The sequence below is a fragment of the Dipodomys spectabilis genome, unplaced genomic scaffold (assembly GCF_019054845.1).
Source record: "Dipodomys spectabilis isolate Male_0828 unplaced genomic scaffold, ASM1905484v1 ptg000002l, whole genome shotgun sequence".
NCBI classification, from domain to species: Eukaryota; Metazoa; Chordata; class Mammalia; order Rodentia; family Heteromyidae; genus Dipodomys; species Dipodomys spectabilis.
This window is the reverse complement of record NW_024870679.1, coordinates 41,096,044-41,118,710: the sequence shown is the minus strand read 5'-3', so window position 1 is coordinate 41,118,710 and position 22,667 is coordinate 41,096,044. Positions and strand designations below refer to the sequence as shown.

Genomic DNA, 22,667 nt, shown 5'->3' with positions numbered 1-22,667 from the left:
TCAAGATTCCTTCTCAAACAAGAACTGTAGTCAGTAGCTTAGCCTGTCATTTTAGCATCCTGAAAAGCATAAATGGGGGGGATCATGGTCCAGACATTTAACAGGTCAGAAATAATCAGGGCAGGGCTGGGAAGGTGGCTCAGTGGTAGAGCACTTGCCTTGCATGCATGAGGCCCTGGGTTCGATTCCTCAGCACCACATAAGCAAAAAGCAAAAAGCCAAAAGTGGCTGTGGCTCAAGTGGTAGAGCGCTAGCCTTGAGCTGAAGAGCTGAGGGACAGTGCCCAGGCCCAGAGTTCAGGCCCCACAACCGGACCCCCCCAAAAAAAGAAATAATCAGGGCAAAGAAGGGCTGCAAGCATGGCCTACAGTACTAGGCCTAGAAGGAGCAAGGCCCAAAACTGTCCCTCTACCCACCCCCCCAAAAAAAAAGAAAAGAAAAAAATAAGTGTCTTGGAGTAATCCTAGAGGCAACCCAGAAGTTACAAATGGAAGTAGCAGACATGAAGGGAATATTTTTGACCTCTGAAGTTAATTACCATACTGTTTCGTTAGACACAGATGATGACACTTCTGTTTTATAGCACTTTGCAGTTTACAAATTGCTTTTGCATAGTGTCTCAACAACACCATGAGGCCTGCAAGAAACTCCCACATGTAAAATCTCTTGCAAGGAGAGGACAGCTAAGGACACCTATCAGTACCATACCAGAGAGTGAACTTAGGTTGGGACTGATCTAGAAGGACACTTTTGAGACCCAAAGGAAAAAGCCACAGGAGTATTCCTTATGATAACATCACACCCTTAAAAATCTTGATCTAGAAGAGCGCAGCACAGCCCTGGGGCAGGGGATTTATATTCCTTACCCACAGAGCCACCAGTAGATAACTGACAGAACTCGAACAGGCCATCAAATACTGGACAGTCCTCACCTACATTGACTTGAAAGAGAGAAACCAAACGTCAGTTTCCACAATTTTCTTCTGTTTTTGTTTAGGTACTTAATAAGCTGACGGGGGATGAGGGGGACAACAAAAAACAAAAACAAAACAAAAAGCCACAAAGAATATATATTCACAAGACCTACATTATAGTATAGAAAGTTAAGATAGGGTGAAATAAAGAAGAGAAACATTTCCTGCTCCCCAAGCAGGAAATGGGGGTTAAGACCTCTTTTTTTTTTTTTTTTTTGGTCAGTAGTGGGGCTTGAACGCTGGGTTTGGGCGCTGTCCCTCAGCTCTTCAGGTCAAGGCGAGGGCTCTACGGCTTGAGCCACAGTGCCACTTCCGGTTTTCTAGTGGTTTATTGGAGATAAGAGTCTCACGGACGGGCTGGGAAGTTGGCTCAGTGGTAGAGCGCTTGCCTTGCATGCTAGAGGCCCTGGGTTCGATTCCTCAGCACCACATAAGCAAAAAGAAAAAAGCCGGAAGTGGCGCTGTGGCTCAAGTGGTAGAATGCTAGCCTTGAGCTGAAGAGCTGAGGGACAGTGCCCAGGCCCAGAGTTCAGGCCCCACGATCGGACCCAAAAAAAAAAAAAAAAAGAGTCTCACGGACTTTCCTGCCCAGGCTGGCTTTGAACGTGATCCTCAGATCTCAGCCTCCTCAGTAGCTAGGATTACAGGCGTGAGCCACCAACGCCCGGCTCTTTTTTTCTTTTTTTATAATTTTACTGTTACTATTAAAATGTGCAGGGGGTTACATGCCATAAGCCAAGTAACGAGCACATTTCCTTTTTGGGCAATGTCACCCCTTCTTTCACTTTTCCCCACTTACCCTCCTCGCATCCTGCTGCCCACAAGTTACATAGTTCATTTTCCACCCAATATATATACTAAATACCTACCTTTCTGTACTTCCCTTTACCTTCCCTAAAAAGACAACCCTCCCTCCAATAAATAAAAACAAATACTACCACCACCAGCACTACAAAAACATGATCTTGCTATGCTGCCCATACTGGTCTCAAACTCCTAGGGTCAAGCAATCCAGGACTATAGGCAAACACTGCATCCAGAATCAGAAATCTTACATGGAGAGGTCTTTAGCAACTTAAAAAAAAAAAAAGGTAAAAAAAAATAACTACCTTTTTTTTTTTTTTGGGTCCGGTCGTGGGGCCTGAACTCTGGGCCTAGGCACTGTCCCTCAGCTCTTCAGCTCAAGACTACCACTCTACCACTTGAGCCACAGCGCCACTTCCGGCTTTTTTCTTTTTGCTTATGTGGTGCTGAGGAATTGAACCCAGAGCCTCAGGCATGCAAGGCAAGCGCTCTACCACTGAGCCAGCCCCAGGTAGTTAGTTCTTTAGGGTCTTTCTTGTTCTTGTTGTTGTTTTGTCGGTCATGGGGCCTGAACTCTGGGCCTGGGCGCTGTCCCTCAGCACTTCAGCTACAGCACCACTTCCAGCTTTTTCTGCTTATGTGGTGCTGAGGAATTGAACCCAGGGCCTCATGCATGCAAGGCAAGCACTCTATCACTGAGCTACCTCTTTGAGGTTTTGAGAAAGCTTTTCTTCTTTTTCCAACCTGAGTTTATCCCTGAGTTGATTCCAGATGATCAAGAAGGACACGAAGAACAGAGGCCTACATAACTACCCTTCATCAAGTGCTCACAACACACCACAATGCTAATTGCTTTTGTTACCTGGTGCATTTATCCTCACAAAATCTCAGGTAGGATTTGGTCAAATATTATAAGTGGAGAAATCAGTATTCCAGCTTCAAGCTTGTCCTAAAAGCCTAAAAGAATATACCCTGAGGGAAATGTGTCCTTGTCCTTTTCAGAGGGGCTTTCATGTATACAATCTTGTTTGATGATCACAACAACTCCATGAATCCGGCCAGACAGATATCAAGCCGACTATACAGAGGGAAAAGAACAGGGAGAAGCTGAGTGACCTGTCCAAGACAACAGAACCATGGAGCCAGAATCAAGAGCCCAGGTGTCTGAACTCCCACGCTCTGTGTGCTTTCTACCACACCCACAAGAGCTACACCAAAGTTATTTCAGGCCTCTAGGGGTAAAAGTACACATTAGTGCATAATGTGGAAACACATGCAAACAGTAATGCAAATGAAACAAAACAGACAGGAAGGAAAGCACACCTGGACAGCGTAGTCTCACAGAGCTAGAGAGGAAGCCCAGTGCGCTGTCTCCTCTCACAGGAAATGACACTACTGGGGCTTCAATGATGTAGAAGTCAGAGACAGGAGTTGTGCTAGATCCCATCCCTCACCCCTGGGTTTTTCCCATGGTTAATCATGGGTTCCCAAAGTGCAGCAAGGAGAAAAAGCCTTGAGATGAAGAGAGTGGGTAGAAGCCAGCCTGATTGTGGTTAACATCAAGACACAGCTGAAGCTCAGAATCTGTAATGACCTCAAGACTGACCAACACTGGCACTCTAACTTGGAGGGTGCCAAAGATCTGGTGCTCTGACATTGTAGCCGCACAGGAAGTGAGCAATAGGCAGCTCTTCCTTACCCTTTCCTGGGTAAACACCAGGAGGCTATGTCAATAAGAACTTTAGCTCTCTACTATAGAATTATAAATAGGGCTGGGAAGGTGGCTCAGTGGTAGAGCGCTTGCCTTGCATGCATGAGGCCTTGGGTTCGATTCCTCAGCACCAGATAAGCAAAAAGAAAAAAGCCAGAAGTGGCACTGTGGCTCACATGGTAGAGCATTAGCTTGAGCTGAAGAGCTGAGGGACAGCGCCCAGGCCCAGAGTGCAGGCGCAACGACCGGACCCCCCCACCCCAAAATAAATAAGTAAATAAATAAAGTTTTGTTTATATTCCCATATGGAATTCGAAGTCATCATGGGAGTAAAAATTTTAGATATGAAGAAAAAAATATTTTCCTTTGGGCACTAATCCAGCAGCCAATCTGTTTTCCTCGGGTTCAAGGACCTATGGGATTAGATGTGGGAAAAGGGAAAATGAATAAACAGATAATCACCTTCTCAGAGCAGTGGCACTCACCAAGAACGCTGAGGCGAGAGGATTGCAGCTTTGAGACCAACCTGGCAACACATCTAAGAACCCAGTCTCAAAACGGAAAGTAACCAGTGTGCAGCAACGGACACTTCAACTCCACTTTCAGTTTTTTTGGTGGTTAGTTGGAGAACTGCCTGGGAACTATGATCCTCAGGTCTCAGCCTTCTGAGTACCTAGAAAAACTGGCATGAGCCACTGGCACCTAGCCTGGACACTTAAATGGACATGTTAGATTGTATATACCCTTGTACAACCTTCTGAAACTCAGAAAACAAATAAGCAAATTAAGCCGGGCACTGTGGTTCATATCTATAACCCAAGCTACTCAGGAGGCTGAGATCTTAGAATCACAGTTCAGACTAAGCTCAGGTAGATAGACTGTAAAAATTCGAAAGTGGAGGTGGTTGAAGTAGAAAGCCAAGTGGGAATGCAAGGTCCTGAGTTCAAACTCCAGTACTAGAAAACAAAGTAAAAACTCCAAAAACACAGCAAAGGAATCCTATCCTATACAGAGATATACAGGATTGAACATGAACTTTAGAGCACAGCTTATACTGTAATGACCATAAGAAAGTGGATATGATCAAGAAGTAGACTTCAGGGTTGGGAAGGTGGCTCAGTGGTAGAGGGCTTGCCTTGCATGCCTGAGGCCCTGGGTTTGATTCCTCAGCACCACATAAGAAAAAAGCCGGAAGTGGCACTGTGGCTCAAGTGGTAGAGCACTAGCCTTGAGCTGAAGAGTTGAGGGACAGCGCTCAGGCCCACAGTTCAAGCCCCACGACCAACAAAAAAAAAAAAAAAAGAAAGCTTCATAAACCAGGTCAGGTCGCTTATGCCTGCAATCCCAGCTACTTGAGAGGTGGAGAGAGGAGGATTACGGTTCCAGGCCAGCTATTTAATCTATCTGTGAAACAAACTAAAGGAAAAGAATTGGGCATGGCTCAAGAGGCAGAGTACACACAACCCTGAGCTCAAATCCTTAGTACTAAAGCTCGTTTAAAATAAAAGAAAAATTTTTTGGGGGGGGTCCAGTTGTGGGGCCTGAACTCTGGGCCTGGGCGCTGTCTCTCAGCTCTTCAGCTCAAGGCTAGCGCTCTACCACTTGAGCCACAGTGCCACTTCTGGCTTTTTTCTTTTTGCTTATGTGGTGCTGAGGAATCGAACCCAGGGCCTCATGCATGCAAGGCAAGTGCTCTACCACTGAGCCACCTTCCCAGCCCCGTTTAAAAAAATTTTTAAGGGCTGGGAAGGTGGTTTAGTGGTAGAGTGCTTGCCTAGCAGGCATGAAGCCTGGGTTCGATTCCTCAGCACCACATAAGCAGAAAAAGCTGGAAGTGGCATTGTGGCTCAAGTGGTAGAATGCTAGCCTTGAGCAAAAGAAGTCAAGGACAGTGCCTGGGCCCTGAGTTCAAGCCCCAGGACTGGTAAACAAACAAACAAATATTAAAGGCTGGGAATGTGCTTTGTGGGTTTGATTCCTCAGTACCACATAAACAGAAAAAGCTGGAAGTGGTGCTGTGGCTCAAGTGGCTGCTAGCCTTGAGCAAAAGAAGCTCAGGGGCAGTGCTGAGGCCCTGAGTTCACGCAAAAAAAAAAACCCTAAAAATAAAAATAAATAAATTTAAAAAGCTTGGTGCTGGTGGCTTACTCCTGTAATCATAGCTACTCAGAAGGCTGAGATCTGAGGATTACAGTTCAAAGCTAGCCCAGGAAGGAAAGTGTCATTTATCTTCAATTTATCACCAGAAAACCAGAAGTGGCACTGTAGTACAAAGTGGTAGAGTGCTAGCCTTGAGCAAAATAGTTCAGGGACAGTGCCAGAGCCCTGAGTCAAGCCCCATGACCAAATGAGACACCATTTCTAATTAACCAGCAAAAAACTGGGTCGAAGGCATGTCTCATAAGATAGAATACCAGCTGTGACCAAGCCAATCCAAGTAAGCACAAGGCCCTGAATTTGCCCCGCAACAAACAAACAAACACACAAAAATATTAATGCAAAAAATGCTGGGGTATGGTAGACCACATTGTTAACAAGTATGAGACTGAGTTAAAACCCCAGAGCCATTTTAAAGTATAACTTAAGAACATACTTAAATACTGTTGTATTTTATGAGACCCTAAGTGATATAAGATAACCATAAAGGAATGTCAGATGTGACAATTTAGTTCCCTCCTCCCACTTTCTAAAAGGCATGGTCTCATTGTATAGAACAGGCTAGCCTTAAACTTGAGGGCCTCTTGCTTCGGCTTCCTGAGTTCTGGGATTACAGGTACATATACCATATTTGGCTATCATAAATTTGATTTTTGGGGGGGGGGGGGCAGTCCCGGGGTTTGAACTCATAAACTTCTTTTGCTCAAGGCTAGCACTCTACCACTCAAACCACAGCACTACTTCTGGCCTTTTCTGTTTATGTGGTACTGAGGAATCGAACCCAGGGCTTCACACAAGCTAGGCAAGCACTATACCACTAAGCCACATTCCCAGCCTATCATAAATTTGAAGAGATTTTTCCCAGAGCGAAAGTAATCCTCACCCAATGTGTGGCTTCTGAGAGAGGACGGGTTCTAGGATTTCAGGTCCCAGGGGGCAAGGCATAAAAATCACCTCATCTCAAAGATGAGATCATCTAGAGTCTATCAAGTAGCGTCTAAACTCTCAATTCTCACAAAGTCAGACCAGTTGCAGTTGGACAGGAGTCAGATCACACGGCCCAACCCATCTTACAAAACACAAATCTGAGGGGAAGTGACCTGCCAGTCAGTGAAGAGTTAAAAGATGGCCCTGTACCCATTGTCCACTTCCCAGCTCAGTGCTTTTCCCATTACAATGACTGTATATTCAAGATAGTTATAAACCTAATTGGAGAATGTCTAACCTCTATTATTTACAATCAGGAAACAAAAGAAAACCAGACTTGAGGGGGGGAAAAAGGCACCCTTGGAAGCTAGGAAAAAACAGATGCTAGTCAAAAGGAGGCCCAAGGAAGACAGAAACAGCGTTTCTAATAGAAGGGAAGTCCAGCTGGGGACTAAGAGTAGTGAGGGAACAGAAGAGACTTACATCTTTGCATCTGTTTGCTGTACTCAGACATGTTGTCTGGACGAATGGAGCGCAAGAATTTAATGTAGTCATCACTGTGGTACTTGGTCATCTCCTCAGCATTAGCTTTGTGAGGGCGCTAGAGGGCAGAAGGGAGAAAGTCAAGTTATTTTCTCTTCTGTCAGTCTTTACCCAGACTACTTTGAACACTTACTGCCCAGTTATTACTAGGCAGAATAAATAACTGATTAGTTTCAAGCCTCATGGGTGCCGGTGGCCCATGCCTGTAATCCTAGCTACTCAGGAAGCTGAGATCTGAGGATCCTAGTTCAAAGCCAGCCTTGACAGGAAAGTCCGTGACATTCTTATCTCCAATAAACCACTCAGAAAATTGGAAGTGGCGCTTAGGCTCAAGTAGTAAAGCCCTAGCATTGAGCTGAAGAGCTGAGGGACAGCACCCAGGCCTAGAGTTCAATCCCCATGACTGACAAAAAAAAAAAAAAAAAAAGAAAGATATGTACACGTGCCAGTTGCTGGTGGCTCATACCTACAATCCAAGCTACTCAGGAGGCTGAGATTTGAGGATAGCAGTTTGAAGCCAGCCTGGGCAGGAAAGTCCCTGAGACTCCCAGTTATACTATTCAGAACAAGCCAAAGTGGCACTGTGCCTCAAGTGTACTAGCCTTGAGCACAAAGGGGTTCAGGGACAGCACTCAAACCCTGATTTCAAGCTCTAAGACAGGCAGAAGGAGGAGGAAGGGGAAGAGGGGGGAGGGTGGGGAATGAGGGGTGGGGGAGGAGGGAGAGGAGGCAGAGAGGGAGGGGGAGGGGGAGGAGAAGGAGGAGGGGAGGAGGAGGAAAAATGTACACTTGAGACAAGCATTGGTAACTCATGCCTGCAATCCTAGCTACTTAGACAGCTGAGATCTGAAGATCGGGGTTTAAAGCCAGCCCTACCATAAGAATCTGTGAGATTCTTATTTTCAAAGTTTTTTTTTTTTTGGTCTGTCATGGGGCTTGAACTCTGGGCTTGGGCGCTGTCCCTGCATGCTCTTCAGCTCAAGGCGAGCACTCTACCGCTTGAGCCACAGTGCCACTTCCGAGATTCCTATTTTCAATTAACTAGCAAAAAAGCTGTAAGTGGAGCTGTAGAGTGCTAGCTTTGAGCAAAAGTAAGAACTTAGGGATACTGCCCTGAATTCAAGCCCCAGAACCAGCACAAAAAGACAGACAGACAGACAGACAAGAAGGAAGGAAGGAAGGAAGGAAGGAAGGAAGGAAGGAAGGAAGGAAGGAAGGAAGGAAGGAAGGAAGGAAGGAAGGAAGGCAGACAGGTAGGCAGGCAGGCAGGTAGGCAGGCAGGCAGGCAGGCAGGCAGACTTTATTATTAAAGAAACAAGACTAGCTGCTTGAGCTCTACTGTTTAAGCTTACCATTACCTCTTGAGCCAAATTTCCTCACTTACTACATAGAAACAAGAAGGTGATGAGATTTTTTCAATCAAGGCTAGACCTCTACCACTTTGAGCTACAGCTCCACTTCCAGTTCTCTGGTGTTTAATTGGAGATAAGAGTCCCAAGGACTTTTCTGCCTGGGCTGTCTTTGAACTACAATCCTCAGATATCAGCCTCCTGAGTAGCTATGATTACAGGCATGAGCCACCAATGCCAGCTGGCTCCCAAAGTTTAAAAAACAAACAGTGGATGTCTAAGGACAATTGAAATAGATAGGAAATCCTTTACAAATGATTATGGAAACAATTTGGATGGCATCATAACTACTAAAACTTCCTTGATGGGCTGGAAAGGTAGCTTAGTGGTAGAGTGCTTGCATAGTGTGCATGAAGCCCTAGGTTCAATTCCTCAGTACCATATAAGCAGAAAAAGCCAAAAATGGCACCGTGGCTCAAGTGGTAGAGTGCTAGCCTTGAGCAAAAGAATCTCAGAACAGTGCCCAGGCCCTGAGTTCAAGCCTCAGGATTGGAAAAACAACAAATTTCCTTGACATAATCATTTTGGGGTCATCCCATTATTCTGACTCATTCTTTCCCTTATTTGTTCATTCATGTTCTCAGGGCCTTGTGCTCTTGCTCAGCTTTTTCTGTTCAAGGCTGATTGATGCTCTACCACTTGAGTCACACCTCCAGTTCTAGCTTTTTACTGGTTAGCTAAACATACAAGTCATAGATTTGTCTTGCCAGCCTGGATCTGAACTACAACCCTCAGATCTCTGCTTTCTGAGTAGCTAGGATTACTGGAGTGAACCACGATTGCCCGGCCTCTTCTTTATTTCTTTGGAGTGCCTCACTATGTAGCCTAGCCATGTGATCCTTCTGCTTCAGCCCCCTGAGTATTAGGATTACTAGCTACTGTATTCAACTCAACTTGCCTCTTTTTAAGAAATTGCTTCTTTGGCTGGGAATGTGGCTTAGTGTAGAGTGCTTGCCTAACATGAATGAAGCCCTGGATTTGATTCCTCAGAACCATATCCACAGAAAAAGCCGGAAGTGGCGCTGTGGTTTAAGTGGTAGAGTGCTAGTCTTGAGCAAAAGAACTTCAGGGACAGTGCCAAGGCCCTGAGTTCAAGCCCTATGACTGACAAAAAAGAAATTGCTTCTCATTGGGTACAAGTGGCTCTTGCTTGAAATCCTAACTAGATGGGTGGTTGAGACCTAGAAGATGGAGGTTTAAAATCAGCTTAGGTAAAAAAATCCTTAAGACTCCATTTCCAATTAACCAGCAAAATGTCAGACTTAAAGTATGGGTCAAATGGTAGAATACCAGCCATGAGCAAGAAAGCCAAGTGAGAACTTGAGGCTCATCCCTAAGCCTGTTCCTTAAAGCAAGAACCTGTTTACCAGGCCACTTGGATATTTATAACATCATTTGTAGGCCATAAAAAAATCAATATAGGCCAGGCGCTGGTGGCTCTCACGCCTGTAATCCCAGCTACTCAGGAGGCTGAGATCTGAGGATCATGGTTCAAAGCCAGCCCAGGCAGGAAAGTCTATGAGACCCTTATCTCCAATTAACCACTAGAAAACCGGAAGTGGCGCTGTGGGTCAAGTGGCAGAGAGTTCACCTTGAGCTGAAGAGCTGAGGGACAGCATCCAGACCCAGAGTTCAAGTCCCACAATGGACAAAAAAAAACCCATTTTCAGTCCGACACTGGTGACTCACATCTGTAATCCTAGCTACTCAGGAGGCTGATATCTTAGGATCACAGTTTGAAGCCAGGCTGGGCAAGAAAGTCCATGAGACTCTTTTTTTTTTTTTTTTGGGTCCGGTCGTGGGGCTTGATCTCTGGGCCTGGGTGCTGTCCCTCAGCTCTTCAGCTCAAGGCTAGCACTCTACCACTTGAGCCACAACACCACTTCCGGCTTTTTTCTTTTTGCTTCTGTGGTGCTGAGGAATCAAACCCAGGGCCTCAGGCATGCAAGGCAAGCGCTCTACCACTGAGCCACCTTCCCAGTCCCCATGAGACTCTTATCTCCAATTAACTACCAAAGACTAGAAGAGACATTGTGGCTAAAAGTGGTAGAGCACCAGCCTTGAGTGTAAAAAAAAAAAAAAAATCCAGCCCCCACGACCAAAAACAACAAAAAATCTCAAGGAGTTTCTTGCCCCAACTGGCTTAGAAACTCCATTCTCAGATCTCAAGCCTCTTGAGTAACTTGGATTTCAGATTACAGACCCCTAGAGCTTTCTACCACAGTGTCTATGCTAGTATTTATTCTAAATCTGTGAAAGACAGCCCAAATACATCTCTTTTATGTAGTAAAAGCAAGTCTTCTATGAACCTAGTCACCTTAGGCATACAAGTTCCAAAAAAGGTGACTCCAGCCAGGTGCTAGTGGCTCACGCCTGTAATCCTAGCTACCCAGGAGGCGGGATACGAGGATCATGGTTCAAAGCCAGCCTGGGCAGAAAAATCCGTGAGACTCTTATCTCCAATAAACCACTAAAAAACTGGAAGTGGCACTGTGGGTCAAGTGGTAGAGAGCTCACCTTAAGCTGAAGAGTGCAGGGCAGCGCCCACGCCCAGAGTTTAAGCCGCAGGTCCAAAAAAAAAGGTGACTCCATAGTAAAAAATCACCAGGACACATAAGACAGTTGGGCCCTGGTGGCTACTCAGGAGCTGTGCCTCTATTTCAGGCATTTTGCTGGTTAACTGCAGGGTTACAGACTTTTCTACCTGATATGGCTTCAAACTGCCATTCTCCAGGTTTCAGCCTCCTAAATAGGTAGAATGATAAGGCACTGAGTCACCAGCACCAAGCTATGTTCAATTTTATTTGTCACCAGCAACCTGCTAATCAAGATCACCAAAAAGAGAAATAAAATACTTTTTTTCTTTTGGGTTGGTCTCATGGAGCCTGAACTCTGGGGCTGGGAGCTGTCCCTCAGCTCTTCAGCTCAAGGCTAGCACTCTACCACTGGAACCATAGCGCCACTTCTGGCTTTTTTTGTTTATGTGGTGCTGAGGAATCGAACCCAGGGCCTCATGCATGCAAGGCAAGCACTCTACCACTGAGCCATCTTCTCAGCCCCAATGAAATACTTTTGGTTAAGTAATTTATGTTAACAAAAAACTTTAAGTCTAATTGTAAGGATGAAATGTCTACAATTGCAGATACTTTGAGGTAAATGAAGTAGGAAGATAAAGATTTGAGGTCACCTGAGGTAAAGTTAGCCTGAGACCCTATCTGAACAACAAACTAATAAGCAAAAGGTCAGGGGCATAATTCAAGTGGTAGAGCACTTGCCAAACAAGCAGGAGGCCATGTTCAATTCCTAGTACTATTTTTTTTTTTAAAAAAATAAAACATCTAATTTTAAGAGTAAGAGAAAATATGACCTCAGTATCTTATATAATACCAGTGAAAGCATAAATTTATTCAACCACATTGAAAAGCAACTTGGTATTCATAACCTACAATCCAGCAATTCTCTTCTGAAAACTACAGCCAAACAATTCTTTCAAATATGCAATAAAAAAATATATATATATAAGAAGGGGAGGGGCTGGGGTGGTGGCTTAGTGGTAGAGTGCTTATCTTTGCATGCATGAGGCCCTGGGTTCGATTCCTCAGTACCACGTAAGCAGAAAACGCTGGAAGTGGCACTGTGACTGTGGCTCAAGTGATAGAGCACTAGGCTTGAGCTAAAGAGCTGAGGGACAGCGTCCAGGCCCAGAGTTCAAGCCCAGTGACTAACAAAAACAAAGAAAAGAAAAAAGAAGTGGCACTGTCACTCAAGCGGTATAGTGCTAACCTTGAGTAAAAGAAGCTCGGGGGGCTGGGAATGTGGCTTAGTGGTAGAGTGCTTACCTAGCATGAAGAAGTCCTGAGTTCGATTCCTCAGTACCACATAAACAGAAAAAGCCAGAAGTGGTACTGTGGCTCAAGTGGTAGAGTGCTAGTCTTGAGCAAAAGAGGCTCAGGGACAGAGCCCAGGACCTGAATTTAAGCCCCAGGACTGGCCCAAAAAAAAACCCCAAAGCACCACTCTTTTTTTTTTTTTTTAAAGCTTTTAGCTGGTGCCAGTGGCTCACGCCTGTAATCCTAGCTAACCAGGAGGCTGAGATCTGAGGCTCACAGTTCAAAGCCAGCTTGGGCAGGAAAGTCTGTGAGACTCTTATCTCCAATTTACCATCAGAAAACTGGAAGTGGTGCTGTGGCTCAAGTGCTAGCCTTGAACTGAAGAGCTGAGGGACAGTACCCAGGCCCAGAGTTCAAGCCCCATGATTGACCCCTCCTCCCTCCCCAAAAAAGCTTTTAGACAGCTTTGCTAAACTTACTTTTCCCAAGAAAAGAAGAAAATACCTTCTCAGCAGGGTGCTGGTAGTTTATGCCTATAATGCTAGCTACCTGAGAGGCAGATTGAGAGAAGACTGTTCAAGGCTAGCCTGGGCAAAAAAAGTTGTTTTTTTTTTTTGGGTCCAGTTGTGGGGCCTGAACTCTAGGCCTGGGCGCTGTCCCTCAGCTCTTCAGCTCAAGGCTAGCGCTCTACCACTTGATCCACAGCACCACTTCCGGCTTTTTTCATTTTGCTTATGTGGTGCTGAGGAATCGAACCCAGGGCCTCAGGCATGCAAGGCAAGCGCTCTACCACTGAGCCATCTTCCCAGCCCAACTGAGCCATCTTCCCAGCCCCCAAAAAAGTTTTAAACTATTTCAATGAATGGTTGAGCAAGATGATGCTCACCTGTCATCCCAGCCGCAGGGGAAGCACAAAGAGGAAGGTAACAGTCCAGGCTGACCAGGGCAAGAATCATAATCCCGTACCCAAAATAACCAATGCTACTGGCTCATGCCATAATCCTACTTAGGAGGCTGAGATCTAAGGATCATAGTTCAAAGGCAGCCCAGATAGAAAAGATAAGGAAACACTTAATCATCAGAAAGTGGGAAGTGGAGCTGTGGTTGTAGTGGTAGAGCACTAGCCTTAAGCAAAAATCTAAAGGCAGAGCCAGGCACAGGTGACTCACACCAGTAGTCTTCAGGAATCTGAGAAATGGCTGGAAAGTCTGTGAAAAGCTTATCTCCAATTAACTACCAGAAAACCAGAAGTGGTGCTGTGGCTCTAAGTGGTAGAACAGTAGCCTTGAGTGAAAAAGCTAGGGACAGTGCCCAGGCCCTGAGTTCAAGCCCGAGGAACAGCATAAAAATAAATAAAAAAATAAAATAAAATAAAATTCTGCCAGAAGCAAATGGATCATGTCTGTACTCCTAGATATTCAGGGGGCTGTGATCTGAGGATTGCTTTTTTTTTTTTTGGTGGTCATGGAGCTTAAACTCTGGGCTTGGGCACTGTCCCTGTGCTCTTCAACTTAAGGCGAGTGCTCTACCACTTGAGCCACAGTGCCACTTCTGGTTTTCTAGAGGTTTATTGGAGATAAGAGTCTCACGGATCTGCCGGGGCTGGCTGGCTTTGAACGGTGATCCCCAGATCTCCTGAGTAGGATTATAGGCGTGAGCCACCAGCGCCTGGCTGAGGATTGCTATTAGAAACCAGCCTGGCAGGAAAGTTTGTGAGACTTATCTTCAATTAAACACTATAAACAAACAAACAAAAAACCAGAAGTAGAGCTCCAGTGAGAGATCACTACCTTGATCAAAAAAAACTCAGAGGCACAGGGACAACACACAATGCCATGGCCCTGAGTTCAAGCCCTAGGACTGTACACATGCACGTGCACATACAGGGACATGGACATGGACACAGACACCCAGACACACAAACACAGACACACACAAAATGATGAGGGCTAAAGGGCCCGAGTGCCTCAAATGTTAAAGCATCTGCCCAATGAGCATAAGGCTCTGAATTCATACCTCAGTACCACCAAAAACAGAAAAGAAAAAAAAAAAAAAAAAAAAAAGAACACCATACAGATGAAGTCATCTCCCATGGTAGCCATCACTGAGTTTTTCCAAAGAACTATTCTCTCCCTTTTTAGTTAGTAATAGATCTCAATCTGGTTGGGCATATTTATGTATTCAGCCCTAAGGATCAAATCATGATTAGTCTAAACCAGATCTGGGAAAGACAACTAACTACCGTTATGAATAGTCTGTGGATGGCAAGTGACCCACGAGCTCTAAGGAGAAATCTGCTAGGAAGCTTCTGGGAAGGGTTTTCCTATTTAGTTAAAACAGGGGCAAATAAATCCCTGAAAACCTCAAGGTTTTTTTATTCCCAGATGCCTTTCACACCTAAAGAAGCTGGGCTAGAAAGCCTTTTTAGGTCTGGTCCAAGGTCTGTCTGTTCCTCTCTTTCCCTCTTTGCTCTTCAGGTGCCTCCATGGGCTCCAGAGACATGACAAAACCATCTGGGACAAAAGACTCATCTTTCAGTTTTAGGAATAGTAGAGATGCTGCTGTTGCTAGGTTACTCAAGCTGTCAGCACAGACTTTAACCAACACTCTTATGCCATAGGTGACAGAGGCGCCTAGGCCTTCTTCATTTTCTCACTTGAACTCTACCAACAGCCTAGTAACTGACCAGGCCATTTCTAAGATGCACGCTTATTTATTTGTTTAAAACCTTTCACTTGTTCCTTGCTGTTTCCAGAAGGGGTGACACTATGGGCCACATCTGATCTACAGATGTATTGATATTTTGCTTGTACACAGCTAAGAAAAACAAGAACTAGGCTGGGGGATAGTTCAGTGGCAGAGCTCTTGTCTAACATGAGCAAGGATCTGGAATTGTTTAAAAAAGAAAAAAAAAAAAGACAGGGCTGGGAATATGGCTTAGTGGTAGAGAGCTTGCCTAGCATGCATGAAGCCTTGGGTTCCATTCCTCGGAACCACATTAACAGAAAAAGTTGCTGGGCGCCGGTGGCTCATATCTGTAATCTTAGCTACTCAGGAGGCTGAGATCTGAGGATCGTTGTTCAAAGCCAGCCCAGGAACGTCCATGAGACTCTGATCTCCAGTTAACCATCAGAAAACCAGAAGTGGTGCTGTGGCTCAAGTGGTAAAGAGCTAGCCTTGAGCTGAAGAGCCGAGAGACAGCGCCCAGGCCCAGAGTTCAAGACCCATGACTGACAGACAAAAAAAAAAAAAAAAGAGGAAGAAAAAAGCTGAAAGTGGCACTGTGGCTCAAGTGGTACAGTGCTAGCCTTGAGCAAAAGAAGCTCAGGGATAGTGACCAGGCCTTGAATTCAAGCCCCAGGACCTTAAAAAAAAAAGACAAGGGCTGGGAAGGTGGCTCAGTGGTAGAGCGCTTGCCTTGCATGCCTAAGGCCCTGGGTTTGATTCCTCAGCACCACATAAGCAAAATGAAAAAAGCTGGAAGTGGCACTGTGGCTCAAGTGGTAGAGCTCTAGCCTTGAGCTGAAGAGCTGAGGGACAGCGCCCAGGCCCAGAGTTCAGGCCCCACAACCGGACCCCAAAAATAAATAAATAAATAGACAAAAACTTTGGACCAGGTAAAGATCACCTTTGGAGTTAAGTCTATAAGTTACATTGTATCGTTTCCTCTCTGTTTCTTTCTCTCTAGGATAGTCTTGCTAAGTAGCTCAGGCTGTCCTCCACCTTCAGATCCTTAACTACAGACAGTACTTTACCTTCCAGGGTACTGGGATTAATGAGATTAGTCAGACGTTCCTAGCCTGGCTATGTCTTTGCTCTCTAGTGTAAGAAAAGCCGCCTTTCCTATCAAAGTGGGTTGCTCAAAAGTGCCTGTTTTGCTGGATGCCAGTGGCTCACGCCTGTAATCCTAGCTACTCAGGAGGCTGAGATTGGAGGATCGAGGTTCAAAGCCAGCCTGGGCAGTAAAGTTTGTGAGACTCCTATCTCCAATAAACCACCAGAAAACTGGAAGTGGCACTGTGATTCAAGTGGTAGAGGGCTAGCCTTGAACCAAAGAGCTGAGGGACAGTTCCTGGACCCAGAGTTCCTCAAGCCCCACGACCAACAACAACAACAACAATAAAAGATGCACCTCAGATGGTTCGAGAAAGCAGCAGAGGATGTGTGTTTTGCTTCTATACTATTAATCTTACCTCAAAGGCTTTTTATTTATTTATTGACCAACTCTGCCTAATCCCATCAGCTCTGCCTCTCTACATATCTATCATTAGCTCTCATTTCTTATCTACTTATTGACTTATGCATTGCGTGGCTGTTACCTGGCAGGTATATGGATAAGAGATTCTGGCTTTATTTTTGGCAGTACTAGATACTTAAGTATCTTGTACTTGCAATGCTCCTAGCTCTTCTTTGCTATACTTACTTTTTGTATACGGTTTCTTGTTTATGCTGGGACCTATCTTATACCATGGTCCTCCTACCTCTAACTTCCCCTGTAGCTGGAATTACAGGTGAGTACCACTGTGCCCAGCAAGACCCTGAATCCTGACTGAATTAACTCTAGTGAGACCCACATGTAAACAAATAAATTATACTACAGTGTGAATGTGCAATGAAGACTGTACAAGAAATGGAAATAAGGGGTGAAGGAAAAGGGGAAAAGTGTAATGTTTTCATTATAAGAATTGTTTTGTGTGTGTGTGTGTGCTGGTGCTGCAGCTGGAACTCACAGCCTCCAGCTCTCACTTGGCCTTTTCACTCCTGGCTGGTACTCTGCCTCTTGAGTTATTCTATTTCTGGGTTTTTGCTGATTAATTAGAGCTAAGAATCTTGGGCAATTTGTCTGCCTGGGCTAGCCTCAAACCTCAATCCTCAGATCTCAATTTCTTCAATAGCTAGGGGTACAATATGAGCCCCAGTTGTCCATCATGCTAACTAGCAAGAAGTTCAGGACAGGCCTGTCATTCTAAGCTAAAAGAAGAACATAGACAAAAAGGCAGAGGTAAGAAAGATGTGATGTCTGGAGAAAATAAAAGCAGTTCAGTGAGGAGTACACAGTGATTTCACAATGTGACTGAAAGAAGATAGAGCTAGGGAGATCAGAAAAGGTTGTATGTTCTGTACTAAGCAATTCTGGTAGTCCAGGGCCAAAAGTCCAATGGCTTCAGAAGAAAAACAAAGATTTAGACTGTGCTGAACTAGAGGCGAAGTCTCTAGTTACTAGAGATTCTAGTTACTATTGTTAGAAATGGATCACAAGGTTGGGTGTCCTATAGGAATAAGGATGCCAGTAACTCACATAGATTTCCATTTTTCGATAGAGACCGTAGTTGAGCAGCAAGTTGTGAGTCATGCGGATTCGGTGAGGCTTCATCGGGTGGCCTTGTCCATAATAGTAATTCCCAACGTCCCCTGAAGAGCAACACAGTAACACGGTTGAACATATAACCCAAGAGAACCCAGGAACATTTTTATAATGAACCCCCAAAGAAACTCTTTCTGGTTTATTTCTAGTTTCCAAGATTCTATCTCATCTTGAAGAAGGGTAAGTCCAAGCTGGGCACCGGCGGCTCATGCCTGTAATCCTAGCTACTCAGGAGGATGAGATCTAAGGATTGAGGTTCAAAGCCAGCCCGGGCAGGAAAAGTCCGTGAAACTCTTATCTCCAATAAGCCACTAGAAAACTGGAAGTGGCGCTGTGGCTCAAGCAGTAGAGCGCTCGCCTTGAGCTGAAGAGCGTAGGGACAGTACCCAGGCCAAGAGTTCAAGCCCCACGACTGACCAAAAAAAAAAAGCCCAGGGACAGTGCCCTGGTCCTCAGTTCACATCTCAAGGTGAGGAGGGGCACAAGAAAGAAAGGAAAAAAAAAAATAGGTGATCCTAACTGAATCTGCACAAATTAATGGCTCTAGTCTCTCACTTTATCCTGGAGCCCACAGGCACACGCGGCAGTATAGGGCGATCTTTCCAAAGCCACTTAAGAACAGCAACTAGTAAGGTGACTCATCTCCCTATACCAGCAATTCTTTCCCAAACAGGAAATCAAATTTAACTATCACTATTCAGAAGTATTATAAGTCATTTTGCTTATGACATTGTGATGCTTTATGGCGCTAAAGTACATTCATACTTTTTTTTTGGTCCGGTCGTGGGCCTGAACTCTGGGCCTGGGTGCTGTCCCTCAGCTCTTCAGCTCAAGGCTAGCACTCTACCACTTGAGCCACAGCGCCACTTCCGGCTTTTTTCTTATGTGGTGCTGAGGAATTGAACTCAGGGCCTCAGGCATGCAAGGCAAGTGCTCTACCACTGAGCCACCTTCCCAGGCCATACATTCATACTTTTCTTACTGCATCTTTACAGTAAAGTTGGGCAGGACTGGGAAGATTATTCTCATTTTATAGATAAGAAAACTGGACACTGCTGGACACTGGTAGCTCTCACTTGTAATTCTGTCTACTCAAGGAGGAGATTTGAGGATCTCAGTTCAAAGCCAGTCTGGCCAGGAAAGTCCAAGATACTCATCTCCAATTAACCACCAGAAAACTGGAAGTGATGCTGTGGTAGAACACTAGCCTTGAGCTGAAGAGCTGAGGGACAGCCCCCAGGCCCAGAGTTCAAGCCCCACGACTGACTCCCCCCAAAAAAAACAAAAAAAAGAAACAAACAAACAAAAAAAAAACACAAAAACAAGCATCTCAGGGACTTTCCTGCCTGGAGTTGGCTTTGAACCTCAATCCTTAGATCTTAGCCTCCTGAGTGGCTACAACTATGGGCATGAGACTCTGGCACCTGGCTTCCAAATCATTTCTTGATCAAAATAAATGACATTTTTCCTCCATATGAAATTTATGTATAGTACTTCATTAATTTCACTTTGTATCATTACATACTTATCTATATCCAAAAAAATGGTTACCCCTTGGAAGCAATGACTAATACACTAAAAAAAAATGAATGATCTGAATTGTGATTCAAGAGAAATTGTCTGCCCAATTATCATACAGCTAATGAATGATCTCAGAGTCAAGTCTTCTGACCCTAAATCTAGTATGCAAAAGCTACACTGGGTTTCCTATGTATCTACTTGAGCTTGAATTTAATCTTTTTTTTAAATTGTAAAAATACCTTACCGAGGGGGTCACAATTACATGGGCAAGGTAATGAATACATTTCTTATCAAGCATTGTTGCCTCCTCCTTTGTTTCCCCTTCCCATCCCATCCGCCCCCCCCCCCCCCCAAGCCAAAGTTGTAAAGTTCGTTTTTCGACATAACGGCTTGTACATCTCATTGTTGCAATGGGTCCACCTGTATCTCTATTTAAACAATTTGTTTTTTCCCTTCCCCTCCACAAATTATACAAACATCAAATACAATGAAAACAGGGGTTATACTGTTGGGGAGGGACATACAAAGCAACAAAGAAATCATCTTAAAAATATGTTAGAAACAATTGCAAGAAAGAAAAAACAATTGAATTTAATCTTTAGAGCTCTATGAGTCTAAAGTATAGAAAGTTCCTTGAAGCCCGGTGCCGGTGGCTCATACCTGTAATCCTAGCTACTCAGGAGGCTGAGATCTGAGGATCACAGTTTAAAGCCAGCCCAAGCAAGAAAGTCCGTGAAACTCTTTTTTTTTTTTTTTTTTTTTAACTTTTTTTGGGTCCTGTTGTGGGGCCTGAACTCTGGGCCTGGGCACTGTCCCTCAGCTGAGTCTCTTCAGCTCAAGGCTAGCACTCTACCACTTGAGCCACAGCACCACATCTGGCTTTTTTCATTTTGCTTACGTGGTGCTGAGGAATCGAACCCAGGGCCTCATGCATGCAAGGCAAGCGCTCTACCACTGAGCCACCTTCCCAGCCCCAGTCCGTGAAACTCTTATCTCCAATAAACCACCAGAAAACCGGAAGTGGTGCTGTAGCTCAAGTGTAGAGCGCTCGCCTTTAGCTGAAGAGCTGAGGGACAGGGCTCAGGCCCAGAGTTCAAGCCCTACGACCGACAAAAAAGAAAAAAAAGAAAGTTCCTTGACTAAAACTGAGTGAATCACACACTTCAAGATCTCTCCAGAGGGCTAACAAGACAAAGCTTTCAAGACCCAGCAGGGAAAAAGCCTGGACTTAGATGCCTAGTACCTCCTTTGCCTATCAAGCCAGGATGCAGCCAAGGCTCAGAGCTGCAGAATTAAGATACCCTATCTAGAAGGATAAGGGTGGGTCTGGAGACACCATCCTTTCCTTAATTTTTAAGTAAGTTCCTGAAACTTTATTTTATTTTATTTTTGGGGTCCGGGGTTGGCGCCTGAACTCTGGGCCTGGGTGCTGTCCCTCAGCTCTTCAGCTCAAGGCTAGCGCTCTACCACTTGAGCCACAGTGCCACTTCTGGCTTTTTTCTTTTTGCTTATGTGGTGCTGGGGAATCGAACCCAGGGCCTCATGCATGCAAGGCAAGCACTCTACCACTGAGCCACCTTCCCAGCCCAGTTCCTGAAACTTTAAAAGAAAGAATTCCATTTTGTAAATTAAGTGGTTTTAATTATACACTATTTATTTTTATTTACTTATTTTTGCCAGTCCTGGGACTTGGAACTCAGGGCCTGGGCACTGTCCCTGAGCTTCTTTTTTTCAAAGTTGCCACTCTACCACTTGAGCCACAGCATAACTTCTGGATTTTTCTGTTTATATGGTAGAGGAATCAAACCCAGGGCCTCATGCATGCTAGTCACTCTACCACTAAGCCATATTCCCAGCCTTATAAACTATATTATTTGTTTTATATTGGTTTTTTTTTTTGTTTGTGTTTTTTCTCCTCTGTGCTGGAATCAGGGCTTGAACTCAGAGCTTTGGTGGTTAGCTGGAGATAAGACTCTTAAGGACTTTTCTGCTTCAAACCACATCCTCAGATCTCATCTCAGTCACTTAAGTAGCTAGTATTACAATTGTGAGCCAAGTTTGCCCAGCTTATTTTTGTTTGTTTGTTTGTTTGTTGGTGCTGTTAGGATCAAACCAAGGGCCTCCCCAATGCTAGATAAGCACTTTGCCATTGAGCTGCTATACCCTCAGCCTAATATTTTAAACTTTTTTTTTTTTTTTGCCAGTTCTGGGCCTTGAACTCTGGGTGCTGTTCTTAAGTTCTTTTTGCTCAAGGCTAGCACTCTACCACTTGAGCTTCAGCACCACTTCCAGCTTTTTCTGTGATTAACTGAAGATAAGAGTCTCATGGACTTTTCTTCCCAGGGCTGGCTTCAAACTGCACTCCTTAGATCTCAGCATTGAAAGTGGCTAGGATTAGAGGCAAAGAGCTTTCTGAGCAGGGCTCCAGTGGCTCAAGCCTATAATCCTAGCTACTCTGGAAGCTGAGATCTGACAAATGAAGTTCACAGCCAGCCCAGGCAGACAAATCTGAGACTCTTTTCTCCAACTAACTAGTAAAAAAACAAGTGTGAGCACCAGTAGTTCATGCCTGTAATCCTAGCTAGGCAGGGCAGCAAAGTCTGTGAGACTCTTAACTCTAACTTACCACCACAAAGCCAGAAGTGGAACTGTGTCTCAATCACTAGTCTTGAGCAGAAAAACTAAGCCAGAGTATGAGGCCCAGAGGTCAAGCCCCAGGACACACACACACACACACACACACACACACACACACACACACACACACACACACACACACACACACACACACAGAAAAACTAAGCCAGAGTATCTCACACACACACACACACACAGAAAAACTAAGCCAGAGTATCTCACACACACACACACACACACACACACACACACAGAAAAACTAAGCCAGAGTATGAGCCCAGAGGTCAAGCCCCAGGACCAACACACACACACACACACACAGAAAAACTAACACACACACACACACATACACAGAGAAAAACTAAGCCAGAGTATCTCACACACACACACACACACAGAAAAACTAAGCCAGAGTATCTCACACACACACACACACACACACACACACACACACACAGAAAAACTAAGCCAGAGTATGAGCCCAGAGGTCAAGCCCCAGGACCAACACACACACACACACACACACACACACACACACACACACACACACACACACACACACACACACACACACACACACACACACACACACACAGAGGATCCAATCTCAAATGGGCCCTCCACTGTCCAGCAGTCCTTCCAAATTTACTTCTCTGACTACCTCTTTTACAGCAACTAATTAAATCTCCTCTCTCCAAGATTCCTACTCTACCAGCTGCCCTCCCCACTCCAGGAAAGGAATATTCTTACTTTATTTTAAGAATGACTTAAGAGGGGCTGGGAAGGTAG

At 44.9% G+C, this 22,667-nt stretch overlaps 1 protein-coding gene across 1 annotated transcript in view; it reads right to left on the bottom strand.

The window, feature by feature from the left end:
- The window catches only part of Hdac1 (histone deacetylase 1), a 34,910-nt gene that overhangs the window by 9,571 nt on the left and 2,672 nt on the right, over positions 1 to 22,667 (bottom strand). Inside the window, exons 2-4 of the mRNA XM_042682030.1 lie at positions 17,655 to 17,767; positions 7,057 to 7,174; positions 867 to 941 (exon numbers count right to left, since the gene is read on the bottom strand). Coding sequence (XP_042537964.1) covers positions 867 to 941; positions 7,057 to 7,174; positions 17,655 to 17,767 — 306 coding nt within the window. The remainder of the gene's footprint in view (positions 1 to 866; positions 942 to 7,056; positions 7,175 to 17,654; positions 17,768 to 22,667) is intronic.